The sequence below is a fragment of the Protopterus annectens genome, chromosome 12.part0 (assembly GCF_019279795.1).
Source record: "Protopterus annectens isolate FY-2018-M chromosome 12.part0, PAN1.0, whole genome shotgun sequence".
Lineage (NCBI taxonomy): Eukaryota > Metazoa > Chordata > Ceratodontiformes > Protopteridae > Protopterus > Protopterus annectens.
In genome coordinates this window covers 1,428,247,874-1,428,265,068 of record NC_056746.1, presented here as the reverse complement: position 1 = coordinate 1,428,265,068, position 17,195 = coordinate 1,428,247,874, and the positions used below count along the sequence as shown (strand labels likewise).

General features: G+C 41.9%; 1 protein-coding gene across 2 annotated transcripts in view; it reads left to right on the top strand.

Moving 5' to 3' along the window:
• Positions 1-5,846: 5,846 nt before the first annotated feature.
• Positions 5,847-17,195, top strand: part of DGKE (diacylglycerol kinase epsilon) — a 1,358,385-nt gene continuing 1,347,036 nt past the window's right edge. For both annotated transcript variants that reach the window (XM_044090462.1, XM_044090463.1), the window contains exon 1: positions 5,847-6,584. In XM_044090462.1, the coding sequence (XP_043946397.1) occupies positions 6,139-6,584 (446 nt within the window). In that variant the 5' untranslated portion in view covers positions 5,847-6,138. The remainder of the gene's footprint in view (positions 6,585-17,195) is intronic.

The window sequence follows — 17,195 nt, the reverse complement described above, 5'->3', positions numbered from 1 at the left end:
GGTAATAAGCTATTGGCCCTAGGGCCTATAGAAGCCTAGCCATATGCTACCCTGGCCTTTGACACACATGTAATTTAATTTCACATGCCCCTGTCAAGCAGAGCCACAGAGGTGATTCCCGGGGTGTATTTCCTATCTCCCATCCAATCATCAGGATTATTCATGACGACTGCTAATGAGGAGCTTTGTTTGCTATTGATAGGTGTTTTTTCCGGAGTATGGGATGTCTCTGAGATAAGAATCTATCCCTCCAGCATGTTCTGTTTATTGAGGTGACAAGGTTAGGTCCCTAGAACGTGTAGCTTGTAGGGATTGTGATCTGTTTACGTGGATTATATCCAACAGCTCTGGGTTTGACATATCTTTGTATGTTAGGCAGAGGTCACCTCTGGGTAGGCGGTATGTGACACAGTCTAGCTGTGGTTTTGTGGGATGGTCTGCATAGTGCATCTGTTTGAGGCCGGTATTACTCTTTGTGTGGTATGTCTGTGGCCTTTCCAGTTGCTGTAGATGTCTTGTGAGGTACATACCAAATGGGGCATTGTACTCTATAATGGGTTTTATGAGTGATGAGTAGAGGGGAACACTGACCTATATTTCCCTGGATGACACACCTTATGTGATGAGGTGTGCCACGTAGACAGATTACATGACTAGTGTGGCACTGTGATTATCACAGGGGAGACTACTGTCCACCTATGTCCCATGGTCTCTTATCACACTTTCAGTGTTAGGTGCACTACCACCTATGTGGTAGTTCATGGGTACAGAGTTTTTGCCGGAAGGGATGCCAATGCAGTTTCAACATTGAGCTTGAGTCCATGGCTGTGTCACCAGGCATCTGTCGCAGTAACTATGACCCTGTCTCTCTCTCTCTCTCTCTATATATATATATATATATATATATATATATATATATACACATACATATAAACATACATTGGTATACATATAGATATATCTATATATATATACACACATACATATAAACATACATTGGTGTACATATAAAACACGCGCAAATATGGGCAGCTATATCGGGAATAATAAAAAAAAAGGAAAGTTTTACATTTTGGAATTGTACAGGGATTTAGAATGTGGGGGAGTGTAGTGTTCGGTATGTACACATTTGAGCAGACTCGCTCATTTCAGTTGATATTTGCAGATTGAGGGACTTGCAGGGGTATTTTATTTTGCTGCTGAGCAGAACAAGGGCCCTCACAAGCAGGGTGACTAAGGCACTTTTAAGGAGTTTTAAGCGGGTTTGTGTGGGTTTGCGTGAAGCTTATCAATACTTAGCTAAGCGCACACAAGCGCACACTCGCGCACACTCGCGCAAACCCGGTAATTACTGCTTAAAAGTGCTTACTCCCGCTAACCCCCGCGCTCATTTCTTTGAAAGAAAAGAAAATGGGGAGATAGGAAAGTGGTGAAAAAGGGGCACAAAGACGTAAAGACAGCACGGAAAATAGCTCAGGATGTGCAGGACGGGTGTAGGGAAGGTCCATAGCTGACCATTTCTTTAACAGCAACAGCTGTGCATATGCTAGAAATTTGGAGGGAAATATGAAACCTTCCACCCCTGAGAGAGGGGTGTGGACAACAAAGTATGTTGTACTGCCAATTAAATATCAGTTTATGTGTGCAGCGGACATGTCTACAAAATGGGCAGCTATGTATGAGGCGTAATTTTTTTTTGGGAGCAGATTGCCCTTTTTTTTTTTTTTTTCAGGTGAGAGTGGAATGTGTGGTAGGGGAAGTGGGTATATATGGGGAGGTAGGTTGGGGAGGTAAACAGACAAGACAAGCAAGATGCATACAGGGGAGGAATATGACACATGTGGTGGATGAACACCATTGATGGGGAAGGATGTTTGGAAATCACAAGCCCATGAGCCCACAGATGGCAACAGTGGAACTGAGATCCCCACCCATGGGCAGTTACCACTGCACCTTCACAGCCCATATGGTGGCTGTGCTGGGGGCTGTGTAGGAGGGGCAGGCTCACCCGTGAGTTGCACCACACGTGCCTCAAGCTGGTGTAGAGGATCAGCGACTAAACGCTCGATCTCCCTAAGCACCACAGCCCGGACCGTTCGGAGGGTGATAGATGGCCCTCCGGCCAAGCTTGCACGGGGGGGGGGGACGAGCTCCAACCCCTGCAGCACTTCCACCCGAAGGTGGCACTGGACCAATGGAGGAGGAGGATGAGGTCCCAGGCTGGGCACCGGACCTGCTGGTGCCGGGTGCCATCGCCAGCTGAGGTGGGACAGGTGGGTCCGCTGGGACCGGCCTTCTCATACGTTCTAGGTTTAGGAGGATTTAATGACAATATGGGTTGTTAACAGCCAACAGCATTCCAAATTAGTTGTAACAGCATGCAGTAGTATTCCCATTAACCCAACACACCAGAGTTCCAACAGCTGAACAGCAAGCATAACACATGCATATATAGAACAACAGTGGACATTCCAACAGCATGCAGGATGGATTGATGGCAACAGGCCACCAAGATTGTGGTATTCTTAACAGGGCACATGCATCAAAGTAAATGCAGATATTTTTGAACCAATAGGACATATGTCCCAACAAATGTTTTGAGATTAGACATACCCATTGATGTGTAGAATTGAATTGTTTATGCACATACAATAGGGTGTAAAAAGATACCTCCATTAACAACTTATATGTACTTATAGTTTACACTACATTCCTATTGACTGCAGGTATATATCCCCTACATGTATTATTACTCTTGGCAATGTCCGTTAAATTGTGAAATGGGTTTTGCTAGTTCGTTATATACCTGACCTGTATCTGACATACAGACTGTCCAGGATGCAGATGTCACTGCTACGTATTTATATATTTTATTTATATTTATATATTTACATATCTGGATGTGTTCAGGTGACATTATCAATTATATTTTAACAGCCTCCTACATTTCTAGCAGCACACTGACATTTCTGGGGAACACAATAACACCCTACTCATGTGCCAGATTAACCTATACATGCCGGCCATTAACCAACTGTTGAGGACTGTATATATGCTTAACAGCTACTGGCACTCCCTTCTTCCACTTTATATGGGCCTACCCAAGTGTGGGTTGACAGCGCTTAATACAACAGTAATATTTCTATAATGCAAGAGTACAACAACATATCGAAGAAAGTGACACAGACACACTCCAGGAATTATACCTTTATTAATTACATTACACACTTTTATAGAGGCTCTCTCATTTATTTGATATTACAGTTCATGCAGAAGACTTATGCAAGAAGTATTATACCTTTATTAATGGGTTGCAACTCTCTTTTTCATGCTCTCTCACTTATTTTATATAACAATACATGCAGAATAATTACTAACCTGCCTGGTGGCGCAGCCTTAGCAGCCTATTGGCATAGGCTTGCTGATTCGCAGCACGGACACCTGCATTTGTGAGGTAAATTAAGTGATATTGAGACATATACCTATCCATAATATAGACTACAATAGCAATTCTTACATACTTCGTTCCATGGCTACCTACTCAGTAGTGGGGCATTTTCCATCCCACGCGCCTCCTGTATCCACTGGTTCAGTTGATCCTGCTTCCATCTCTTCAGGTCTAAGTAGTGGTGTCTGACCTGCTCACCAGTCCGAGGGACGCCTGTGGCAGTGGTGAGATCATGTGCTAGACGGTTCCAGGCTTCTGCTTTGTATTCAGTGCCCTGTCATCATGATTATGGACGAGGAGCCAAACCATCACTTTTGACTCCTCAATGCCGCACCGTTGCGCTCGAAAGCAAGAGCCCTCTCCAACACCAGTCATGCTGCCTGCAGATGGGAGCTACAACCAGTTATGGCAAGTATTCCCACCTATGGGGCTTAAATATGCCTCATTTCCCGCACTTATTTGTGATTGGCCGGTTTTGAAAATCTCAGCTGAAAACACACCTGCTTAGCACTGGGTATACTTTCATTAATATGTATGTGTCTGTTGAAACTGCATGCATATCAAAAGCTGTCATGGCGTACTGATCCAGTACTGTGATTATGGTGTACAGTATCCCGGATTCAAGGCCTGTAATTGCTTTTTTATTTTACTACTGGCCAGACTGGCTAGGAGGTGTGGCTGTGTTTAGCCGACTTTGCTCAACTTTGGCCGTTGCTCTATGGTGCTCTACGTTTCTCGACGTTGCCCAATGTTGTGCTAGTTAGCGCGGTGTGCAGCTACTCGCAATCATGTTTTGTTTGTGCTAGTTGGTGCGATGCGCAGCTCCGCGCAAAACCATTGCGCTAGTTAAAGCAGTGCTAAGCTATGAGCAATTATACTTAAATGTGCTTAATATTGGTAAACTTTGCTTAGCAGTGCTTCACATTGCTTAAGATATGTTACTTATGCATTCATCAGTATGCATAACCATTTTGCCTTCTAAGATATATATATATATATATATATATATATATATATATATATATATATATATATATATATATATATAAAATATTGTTCACTACTACATAGGCCATTTCAATGCTTTCTACTAATATTTAAAAGATAAATGTCAGGAATTATTTTTCTATACAGATTTCCTACAGAAAATAGAAAGGGGAGTGGTAGGACTCAAACCAGGAATGCTTCCTCTTTGTACAAAGACTCTACCACTACGCTATTGCTATTTGGCTTAATTTGCATATAAGTTTCTTATTATCCTCTTTGATCTCTAAACTGCTAATTGTAGCTAAGCAATGGGCAAACCCACACAAAAACGCGCAAATATGGGAAGCCATATCGGGAATAATAATAAAAAAAAAGGAAAGTTTTACATTTTGGAATTGTGCAGGGGTTTAGAATGTGGGGGAGTGTAGTATTCGGTATGTACACATTTCAGTGGACTCGCTCATTTCAGTTGACATTTGCAGATTGAGGGACTTGCAGGGGCGTGGATTTTTGGACTGCTCGGCAGTCCGACACACCCCCTGCACTCGTGCACGCTCCGTGTTAGCCTTAGAGGTGAGTTAGCGCGCCCTCATGAATATGCATGGCACGCTGACATCTTCCTCTTATACTGCAGTTTCCATGTAAGACTTATTTAGTCTTACACAGAGGATTAGTGAATCCCAGCACTTGTTTTTCAGGGACGTTCCTGATTTTGGTTCAAAATTTAGCTCTGTCCCTCTTAAAACTGGTGATTTTGTGAGAAAATGCGATGGCCGTGTATTACAATTAATAAATAAACACAATAATATCAGGTACAGACTTCTTTTACATTAGAAAATGCATTTTAACTCACATTATTTTATTCTGCGAATGTCTCAAGAGCACTAATGTTTTTAAAAGTGTCCCTAATTTTTTCTCAACTTCTTAGTGCAAGAAATCTGGGGAAAGCTTAAAATAACGAGGGCGAGCCCAAGGGCCTAAAATTAGGGGCATGTTTTAAATATTGGTATTATAAACTTAAAAGTTATTGTGCGATAGAATACATTTTCTGAAGGCTATAAACTGTGAAACTCGGTGATTTGCCAGAAACCACCCATTTTGGGAGGAACAGACCAAAAATGTGGACATTGCGCTACAATCCAGCTGAATGGATATGTGAAGAATATCAAGTCTGAAATTCAAACTTCTTGCCATTATTTAGTAGTTGGATCCTCAGCGATTTGTAAGAAAACAGCAAACATTATTATGAGCTACAAACCAAAATATAAAGCAAAAATATGAACATTTTGCAAAAACTTGTACACTGAAACGTACGATAGTTGTGTGAACATTCATAATATTTGCATAGAAATCTCTGCGACTATAAGTTTCCTGCTGCTGCGATGACGACATGCGCGTGTATCAGGTCAAAGGTTGTTCAACAGATGCTGAACGCCGCAGTATTTGACAGCTTCCTATTTCAGAGTATTGTGTTGTCGCTAACAGGGTTTCTGGAATAATATTTGTTGAGTAACTCGTCAGTGATTCTAGCGAGTACATACGTTTTGGAATGATGACGTATTTTTGCATTAAAACAAATGTAAAATATGCGTGGGTGTTATGCAGGTGTTTGGCTAGAGATTATTTTAACAAGAACACTTTCCTGCTAAACTTGAGTAATCATTAACATCCGCTGATTGAGCATACAGTTGCAATAGTTAAAAATGGATGATCCTGAAATCGTTGCATCCGCAATATTTGGGGACTGGAATTTAATTGTATGGACGACCTTTGCTGTTCTGGTGCCCGTGATCTTCACATTGTGGTGCAGCGCCCAGAGAGCTAAGCGATGCATGCAACTGAAGAGCATCCTTAGGAAAGGGAAACACGAATGGCATTACACCGATTTGTTTAGCAAGCCAACATACTGTTCGATATGTACTCAGCATATATTGCAAGGTGCCTTTTGTGTCAGTTGTGGGGTTTGTGTTGATGAAGGATGTATTAAAAAGGCAGAAAAACGCTTAAAATGCAAGGAGATCACGACGTTAACAACGCAGAAAAAGGTTCAGACGCTGCATCAATGGGTTCGGGGAAATGTGCCCCTGTGTAGTTACTGTATAAATTGTAAACAGCTGTGTGGAAGCCAGCCCAAACTCTGTGATTACAGGTATGGTAATAAAACGAAGATTTCACTTACATTGTAAAGCTTCTGATATTTCAAGATCTTGTTTACTGGTATGTTTGCTGCCCTGTTGTTTTATAATATTGGTGAAATATTTTTTTCATCAAAAGATACACAAAATGTCAGGTTTTGCATAGTTTTTCCTTAATATAGACAGGGGTCCAGGGAAGTAAATACTGTGGGAAGAAATAGCCAGGGAATTGTTATGGCTAGGCTTGTATAGACCCTAGGACTGATAGCCTAGTACTAACCTATGAACCTGTATAAGAAAGCATTGACTGTTCCCAGGAATTAGGAATTAGCGATGGTTAAGCCGGAACCATCTGGTTAAAGAGCATCACGTTGCTTGTGAGGATTTTTGAAATATGCTGATTTATTTTCTCTTTATGTATGAGACAGCATTAAATTAAGTCATTGACCAAAAGAACAGTTAGCTTTATCTTATGGGCAGCTTGGACCCAGCCCCTGCTTAGTTACATATCCCAGCTGCTTTTCTGTAGAGAAAATGGTCGACTAACATTTGATTTTCTTGGAGAAACATTGGCAAGTAGAGGATGTAACAGGTGTGAGAGTTATGACAGATGCATTTGCTTTAGGGCATTATGTGGTGGTGTGTTGCAAGCTTTACTTTTATAGCAGTAACCTTTGTTGAGCAGTGTAATAAGAATAGTATCATATTGTATTATGTCAAAATAGTTAAACCTGCAGTTTTAAGACGGTCTGTGATTTCTATTTATTATAAATGATTATTGGCTGGTTTAATATAACCAGGTTCTGCAGTTAAAATCAAAGTCAAAGTAAACCTTATTGTCATTTAGATCTGCACATAGTGCAGCTAAACGAAATTAAGTTGCTTCGTTCCCAGTGTGAGAAACAAGCATATACAGTTACTGTTTAGTAATACTAGGACAGACACTTGCAGACATTACATGCATAAAATGTGGCATTTGGGGTATTGCACAATTAGTTATTGCAGAAACTTGAATTTTCACATTAACAGGTACATGTGAAGAAAAAATATTGCCTAGAGTATTGCACATTCAAGCTTCAGGACAGATGAAGATTTGGATATTGCTCTAAAGTATGCTATTAGTAGTAGTGATTTTAGAATAATGGACATGAGTGTGTGTCATTTATTGGTTTAGTCAAGAGAATATTCAGTTAATTGGTTGAAAGAGCAGAATGGTTTCTGACATGCCTGTTGTTAGAGTTAAGCAATCTGGTGGATAAGGGGAAAAAGCTTGTATTGAGCCCGGAAGTCTTACAGTGCATGCTGCGGCAACGTTTCCCCCGAGGAAAGTCGGGAGAACATACCAGAAGCATGGTCTTTCTAGCTCATTCCATAGCCGGCTTTAGGCACCAGCGAACCCTGCAGTCGCTGGGGGCCCCCAACCACACCAAGTTATCTTATCCTGATATTTTGTTAAGTCTGTCAAACCAACAAAAACTAGTACAGCATTCTTGTATACTTAAACTACACGGATAATTCATATTTATACCTCCTTTCAAATTCAAAAGATATTTCTGGTTGTAGTAACAGTGTTTTAAAACTCCACTGCCAATCATGAGTGGGCAGGTGATCCGCTGTGGCAACCCCAAACCGTGAAAAAGCCGAAAGAAGAAGAAGACATAACAGTGTTTTGTCAAGTAACCGGCATCCGAATACTATTAAATATTTTACCACTGACATAATGTCGGTGACTTAGTTAAATCCTGTTGTTGGACATTTTCTCCACATGCTATACCCGTGGCTGCAGGGGGCCCCCATTAATCATCCTTGACTGTGTGGGGGCCCCACAAAAGCTGCTGCAGGTTGGGAAAAAACGAGCAGGAAAAATTTATTAAATTACTAATTATGCTCTTTAACCCGAACAGGGCTGTGATATGACCCTGTTAGGATGAAGTTGTTAATGAACATGAGCAAGGTAAGCACTAGAGAGATCAGCGCAGAGTGACCAAGGTATACTCTAAAGAGATCAGCAGCGCAGAGTAATCAAGGTATGCACTTGAGAGATCAGCAGCCCAGAGTGACCAAGGTATGCACTAGAGAGATCAGCAGCCCAGAGTGACCAAGGTATGCACTAGAGAGATCAGCAGCGCAGAGTGACCAAGGTATGCACTACAGAGATCAGCAGCCTGGAAAGACTTATCTTGGTGCAAAGTTTGTATTTTAAGAAGAGCTGATACTTCTGATAATCAGGGATGGTTTTCTCTTTTAGGGAGTTTTATAAATACAAGCATAACACCAGATAGTATAACACTCAATTCCTTTGCTTAAGAATTTAGTGCAATCCCAAAAATAAGAAAGGCTCAGAATCAAGACTACATTTTAAATATTACTCTAATGCACTTAAAAAGTTAGTAGAACAACACCTTTTGCATCAACACGTATTTTTGGACTCTAAGTATAAAACTCAGATGTTTGGATTAATTGACTATTTGTAATCCTGAATGATTTACCAGCAAACCGGACTTTTTGTGAAGGACAAAGTAAATGTATGAACAAAATCAGGGAAGGTCTGTGAAATCAGGGACAGTGACATGTATGCATTACTGCTCAATGAGGTAAATAAGTGACTTACCCCTGCTGCTATTTGATGACTGCTAAACAGCAGTCACTGATCTGGTGTGGCAGTACCAGATTGTATAAATGGATACTGGGGGCTTCCTTAATCATCCTTGACTCTGTGGGAATCCCCACAAAAGCTACTGCTGATTGAAGAAAAGTGAGGCAAAAAATGTATCAGTTTTCTGACTGAGCTGTTTAACTTGAACAATGCTGAGATATGAACCTTTTAGGATAAAGCTAATAGCCTCTGGTTTCAGCCATACCCATTCTAAAACCAGCCCTGCTCAAATGTATGTGCACAGAAGGCTGCTGTGATCTGGGGATTGTGTGGTTATTACAACTTTAATTTTCATCATAGTCAAACCTTAGAGGTGTGTACATTAATTCATTATAGCTTGTGATTGAGCTGAGGACAGTGTAGTCATTGTTTACTTTTCTCACAGACCTCAGAGGTGTAAAAATAAAGTTACTATAGCTTGTGTAGGGGTGGTATACTGTCTAAGAGCAACAAATTAGAATATATTACTGAAATCATTCTCACAGTCACACATCAGGCACATATACATGGGGCTGACTTTGAGAGTTAGGGGTGTGGAAGCATGCTATGTATACATATATCAGCAGTCACTTGAAATATATCGCTAAGGCAATTTAAACCTCTGCTTTCATCCTAGTCTAACACCAGAGGGATGTATAGGCAGTGACTGTCTTTTGTGGGGGAGTTAGGGAAGGAGGCAGTATTCCCAGATAAGACCTATGTATTTCCACAACTGGTTTGTTAGTTTATGGTGTGCTACTAATTAAGCCTTGGGCACAACTTATTGTCTTCCTTGAAAGAAAAAAAAAGACTGAAATTATTTTTTTTTTCGTGATTTTTGTTTAGGCCACCATTGGAGTAAAATGCTGAGAAAATGCTCTAAAATGCATCCCAGGGCACATATATAACCCCTGTGGCTTTGGGGGCACCAGCTTAATTGAGTTATTTCCTAAATGGTTGTTACTGTGCTGTCTCAGTCAGGAATGGAATGCTGAAAGAATACGAAGAAAACTAAAGCCGAAAAGCAACAGTGAATTTCTTTCCTTAATAATAATTTTTGTTCAAGCCATTACTGGATGAAAACGGTGTGTAAAAAAACCCTTTAAAATGCACTTCAGAGCTTATAAAAAGTTATGGCTTATTGAAAAAGCTGACAGTAAGGCAAAATGTAAGAAAAGGAAGATAAAAGTAATGTGCATGGTATGGGGAGCCCAAAAGGGGGTGGTGGATTAGAGGGGACTGGAGGGTGTGCCGGGGGGGGGGTTGAATCGGTAGGCCTAGTCATCACTTCGTTTAAGTCCAGACCTGTACATACAGTTGTTGTAAGGTATCATTGTTGCAACTAAATGCCAGTGTCCCTTTGGTAGACAGGTCAACAAAGTGTGGTATATAGTAATGTAACAACTTGTAGCTAGGTCTGTCTGTGCGTACTACTCCTAAAAGTTTGCAGCACAAACTAATAGGTTTCTTAGGAGGTGTGGCAATGACAGGATGATACTTATACTGGAAGTGCCTAGGGGACCCCGAACTTGACATTTGCTGGGGGCCCCCAAAATGCTAACACCGGCCCTGGCTCTTTCAATACATCGAGATTCATGTAAGTCATCCAGGAATGCCAGTGGAGAGCCAATGATTCTTTCCACTGCTGTTACTACTCTCCAGAGAGCCTTACGATCTGAGGCATTACAGCTCCCATACCATGCAATGATGTTGTTTGTCAGGTCTATATTATATGAATGAATGTTTATAATTTCGAACACTATAATATATATATATATATATATATATATAATATATATATATATATATATATATATGTATAATATATATATATATGTATAATATATATATATATATGTATATATATATATATATATATATATATGTATAATATATATATATATATATATATATATATATATATATATATATATATATATCTATATATATCTATATATGTATAATATATATATATATATATATATATATATATATATATATATATGTATATATATATATATATATATATATATATGTATATATATATATATATATGTATGTATGTATAATATGTATATATATAAATGTATGTATGTATAATATATATATATATATATGTATAATATATATATATATATATATATATATATATATATATATATGTATACGTATATATAATATATATATATATATATATATATATATATATATATATATATATATATATATATATGTATAATATATATATATATATATAAAAAAATATATATATATATATATATATATAATATATATACGTATATATAATATATATATATATATATATATATATATATATAGTGTACCATGACCACGTTGGAAACTTACATACAGTATCCCGTAAGATACATGTGCTGCACAACCAACGCCTCATCCCACCTCAGGCCGACCATCCCCATCTGTACCGTGCCGGTGCCAGTGTACACCTGTATGTTTGCCATTCATTAGCTGGGACTAGGCTGTTACACGTGATGTTCAGTGTTTGGGACACTGCAAACTGACACACATGTGTAGGCCATAGTTGTCAAGCATCTGCAAAAAGGCTAAAGGTGGGGAGGGGGTGTCATCATGACACACAAGTGCACTGCAGCAGGGAACCACAGGATGCTACGAATGGCCCGACTCCACAACAATAGTGACGGCAGTGTGTGAACTCCAAGGGATGTGGACGAGTTGACCTTGTAGTCATACTGATTTGGGGGACATGTGTAGGGCAGGCTGACCATATACTGGTAAATGCAGATGGCCCATGCTAGTATACCCCTGCCACTAATAGTGACTGCTGTAGTACACATAACAGTAGGTGCAACAAACCGTCATGATAAGGGCGTGCACACATATGCACCCACGAAGTGTGTGCATCTCAGCCAGCATCAGCACAACTAACACATGTGTTAGACACTACATTTGATGGTACAGGACATTTTACATATGTTGATATATATGTTAGCATATGCAGTAATGTAGTCCCATGGCATATCAACGAAGAGGGCGTCATATCAGTAAGGGTGTGTACACTACCCATAGCCATGGTAAGGTTTGATGGTTGTTAGTGTAATAGTATCATATTGGTCATACATGCACTGCTGATGATGTCTGTAAATCGGACATCAGGCATTCACAAATGACATCTGTCCACATATCATCCCAGGTATGTGTCGGACAAACAGGGGTTGTGAGCATAAGAACAGACATAACTGACACAGTAATACACATTCAGCAGTGGTGTGTACACCTGTGAGGTATGGTGCACAGTACATGGCAGGGTGCAGAACAGGTTCAGAGCAATACTGTGTACATGGGTGCAGTGTTTTCCAGGGGAAGGGGCATTATCTACTAACACAGCCCATGCATCACACACATGTATACTGTTGCTAGCATGGATTGACTATAGCTGCACTGCATGCTATTGACTACCATATGTTATGCACGTTGACAGATGGGTAATGGGAGGTCTGTGTGTACTTTGTGCAACCTCACCTGTAGGTGTGTGTGTGTGGGGGGGGGTTATTTTGTCTGTAAGTGCAATCTGGTGGAGTGGAGGGGGGTTGATGCATGTATGTTGTGTGTGTGTGTGTGTGTGTGTGTGTGTGTGTGTGTGTGTGTGTGTGAGGTGTCCATGTATGCACATGTGTGATTGTGGGGTTGTTCATACATCTGTACTTCCCTTTGGAATCGTGCAGGACATGGACTGACACATGAGACACCAGGAATACTTGTCTGATATGTAATCTCAAGACAGCTGATAGTGTAATAAGGTCTGTAGCATGGAACATGCATTGGGAGGGAAACTAGACACCAAGTATACTGTTAAAATTGCAATCAGAAAGGTGAAAGACTACCCACGTATGCAGCACTACAGATGTATTGGGGAATTACTAGACAACACAAGGGAGTGTATCCATGTATTACTGTTGTCCACATAATAAGTTGAGTGAAAAACAGATCTTGCATCTACTGTGCATTAGTTACACATGACACTCCAGTGCGTGACATTATTGAGTGACTGTAGTAGCCCCTAACATATGGGGACCATGGTCACGATGCCCAGACATACCCAGGGTGAACACTGGATGACAGCAGTGAGTCCTTGTAAAACCTGCTCCAGTCAAGTCAAAGAGGTAATGGAGTAACATGCCATGTTTTGTGATCACTTGTCTAGGCAATTAGAAGAATGATATGTTAATGATTGGTATTAATGAGTGTATGTTTCCAAGTGTGATGCAGGATGGGGAACTTACTTGAATAAACTTGGGACATCTGTAAGCTCAGGGACAGGTAGGTATTATAGTGGAATTTCAGGTTTTGTGTGTGTGTGTGTGTGTGTGTGTGTGTGTGTGTGTGTGTGTGTGTGTGTGTGTGTGTGTACTGTTAAGCAATGCCATACAGGTCTTAAAGTGTATTTCTTGTTTTCCCTCACAGGTGGCGAGGTGGGTCAGGGTCCCTCCTGCATGCGATCTGATTTTGGTGTCCATACAGACACTGAAAATGATAGGTGTGTTGAGGCACAGGCGGGGTTGTCAGAGGCCGAAACTTCCATCATTTGACATCCCCCTGTTATCCACCCCATCCAAGCACGCAGTCACAGTGCCTATAGATACTTCATCACCAGTGGCCATAGCAGAGGGACAGTTGGCGGTTGGTGGTATCTATGGCTGCTCTGTCTGGACACAGCAGGCATAGCCAGATGTCCAGCAGGGCACCACCAGGCTGCTCGTGGGAGGGCCGCTGGTCATTGTGCCCCTGGCATAAGTGCCACATCTGGTACCACCAGATGCATGTTTCAGGCTGTCATGGGGGCGCAGGCACGTATGGAATTGTATACCAGCCAGGGTCTGAGGATGCAAAGGGCTGCTTTTTCATCTGTAAGTGACAACATCCATGATCTTTCAGGTGCTCTCCGTGATTATACAGAGGTCATGGATAGACGGTTGGGTGAGATGGTGGGCCTCATCCACCATGGATTGTCTAGAGCATGTGGTTGGCATGGGGCTACGGCTGCATGGACATAGGCCAGCAACACCAACATCTGGCGGTCGACGTGGATGTGCAAGTACACCAAGCTGCTCCTGTAGTGGCACTACCAGCCCCAGCATTGCAGGGGGGCGCTGTCCATACCACAGCAAGCCACGTACACGTAACCCTGGACAGTCCCAGGAGGGACCTGGTTCCAGTGCACATATGTCGTCATCAGGGAAGAATAGCATATCGAGGCGTGTACCTGGACGTGCCTGTGGAACCCCTGGCAGGCACAGTCAGCGTGTCCGTGGCCGGAGGTTGGGAACTGCACACCCTGCCATGTATGGTCTGAAGCTGTCCAAGAAACACTTGTATAGGGCAGCCACATGGCAGAACTGTGTGCATGCATGCCCACACACTATACAAACACATCTAGGGCAATCCCATACCTACGCACACTACAGCACCATGCCCACATCAGTAACTTACACCCCTCACTCACACACATGGTGTCAAATGTATGGCCCACTTTAGGTCTCTGGCAAACCAAGAACACACTCTGTGCATATGATGATACCTGTGCCACATTCCTATCATCCATAATATCGATACAGAGACACGCTAATATGGTTCAGATGCACACGGTGACTGTACTACAGTGTACTAATGTACTGCTGTGTAACAATGTCTGCAGTAATGTTTAATGCTTACATGTCAGGTAGTGTAGCTGTCCAGCCATGATGCATTATAGCTGTTAGTAACACTGAGTGATTGTGGTCTCCATAATGTTATCCATTTGTGTTGTAGCTGTACATGTGTCAGCAGGAGGATGGTCTGCTGTCATATCTCACAAGGGGTATGACACTGTGGTGACACTATAGCTGTGCCATATCCTGGGTACAGTTGAACACGTCACAGGTCTGTATAACCATTACTGCCTGTGCCACATGGACAGATGACCCCTGGGGACATGTATATTAAGCAGCCTGAAGTAGATCACTCTACATACACACACACTCTTACTTGGTAAGACCTGGGACTAGACCCCTACCTAGGTATGTAGTGCTACTGATGTGTGTGTCTTTAATTGCACACACCATACAGCGTTTAGGATGAGGTGTGTTCCAGGTTACATGTGACATGCAGAACATCCTCAAGCATGTACAGTTTGGTAATTGGGGATGTAATTGTTGTATATGGACAACACATAGTGTGACGTACCATCGTATACACATTAGCAAATACATAACAGGCATACACACATCCGAGAGACCTGGGCCTGTCAGTGCTAACCTGTCAATGTGTCCAGTGTGTTACTGGTAGGCAGCACACAGCACATGCATAACTGGGCTGGATAATGTTATCAATTACCTCTATGGTTGATGGTGACAGTGGTCACCATACAGTGGTACATGGGACATGTACCGGGAGTACCATGGTGTAATCACAGTATAACCAGCACCCACTCCCCACTGTGGATATTGTATGCACTGGAACCCGTGATGACACTCTGGCATACCCACCATCACACATTGACCCGGACTGCAATACAACCCCTTGTCCATCCCAAGAGTGCTACTACACGGATATGCATCTAATGCACATGCCACAGGCATAGTAGGGTGATGCATTGTCATGCCTCTCCTATGGGTCGCAACATCACTATCCCCTAATACTGTGTGGCAATGTGTTGTAGTAGGAGTATGTGGCCTCGGAATGCTGTACCCTACATATATACACACATGCACACACTTGCTAGAACTCAGTGGGTATCCCATGCCTATCAACCCATTTGTACAACATTGTTGTGCTAGTACTGCAAGGCTCGGATAGCCTTTAGGGAGAGGAGCGTAGCAAGGTACATGTAATGTCCAGTACAGCAGCAGCCACATATAAATATGGCAGTGGGTGTTGCGGTGGGTGTGAAGGGCCTCTGGGTATTCCCAACTACAGGTGTAGTAACACACAGACACTGATATCCTCAGTAATGCCCATGTGCACATTTGTCAGTACTGGGGTGCATGGCTGCAGGTGGTCATAGGTGTGTACCTGGCTATTGTCCATGGAGAGATGGAACGTGTAGGGGATGTGTCCAGTGGTATCATGCCACCTGCCATGTGCCAGCAGGCATTCTACCTACAGACACCACTGTGTTGACCCTCAGGGTGAGAGTGACATGCATCAGCCAATCCTCTGGGTGCCTCCTGCAAATGGCCGGTGAGGTGCCCCAGTTGACATGTATGCAACATGTATTAAAGAACATGGTTAATGTCTGTGTTGAAGACCTGTACCCAAGCATGTTCTGTTGACTGTGGTAGTGTAGTGGAGGTACCCATGGCATGTGGTGCGTACAGGATGTTGTGTCCTGTCTGTGCCAGTTATAACACAGCTGGGCAGACATGTCAGTGTCAGTCAAGCATAGGTTGCCTGTACGTATTCAAGCTGGATACCTGACATCTGCACATCTGTACAAGGACTGACAGACATCAACTTGCCAACTAGCTATGAAGTAGGATGAATGTGTTGACAGACATCTGACACCAATAGATATGCCATTATTACATGTTGGCAGCCCTCACTGACATGTGCTATACAGACAGTAGTCTACAGTTAATTTCCACATGTCAGATCATTATCCAGTAGGAAAATATGTGACACATCTTACACACCAGAAAAACAGTGAGGACTCGGAGTCCATCTATGCATGCAGGGGTGTTTGTTGCTAGTACTACAATTAGCAGTCTACTCTTGCTTGGGAAAGCACTGTCAACAGTAGTAATGTCATGATACACTGCATGCCAGTGTGACTGCACATAACCTGGGATACTACCCTTGTATGTAACACATTCACACTGATAAGAGTGTTGTACAGGTCATATATACTCAACTGTCCCAGACAGGAAACTCGCACCCCTTGCTACTGTACTGACAGCACATAGACAGCATGCTATGTACCTGGCATTACATACACCTATTACAGATGGCATTACCC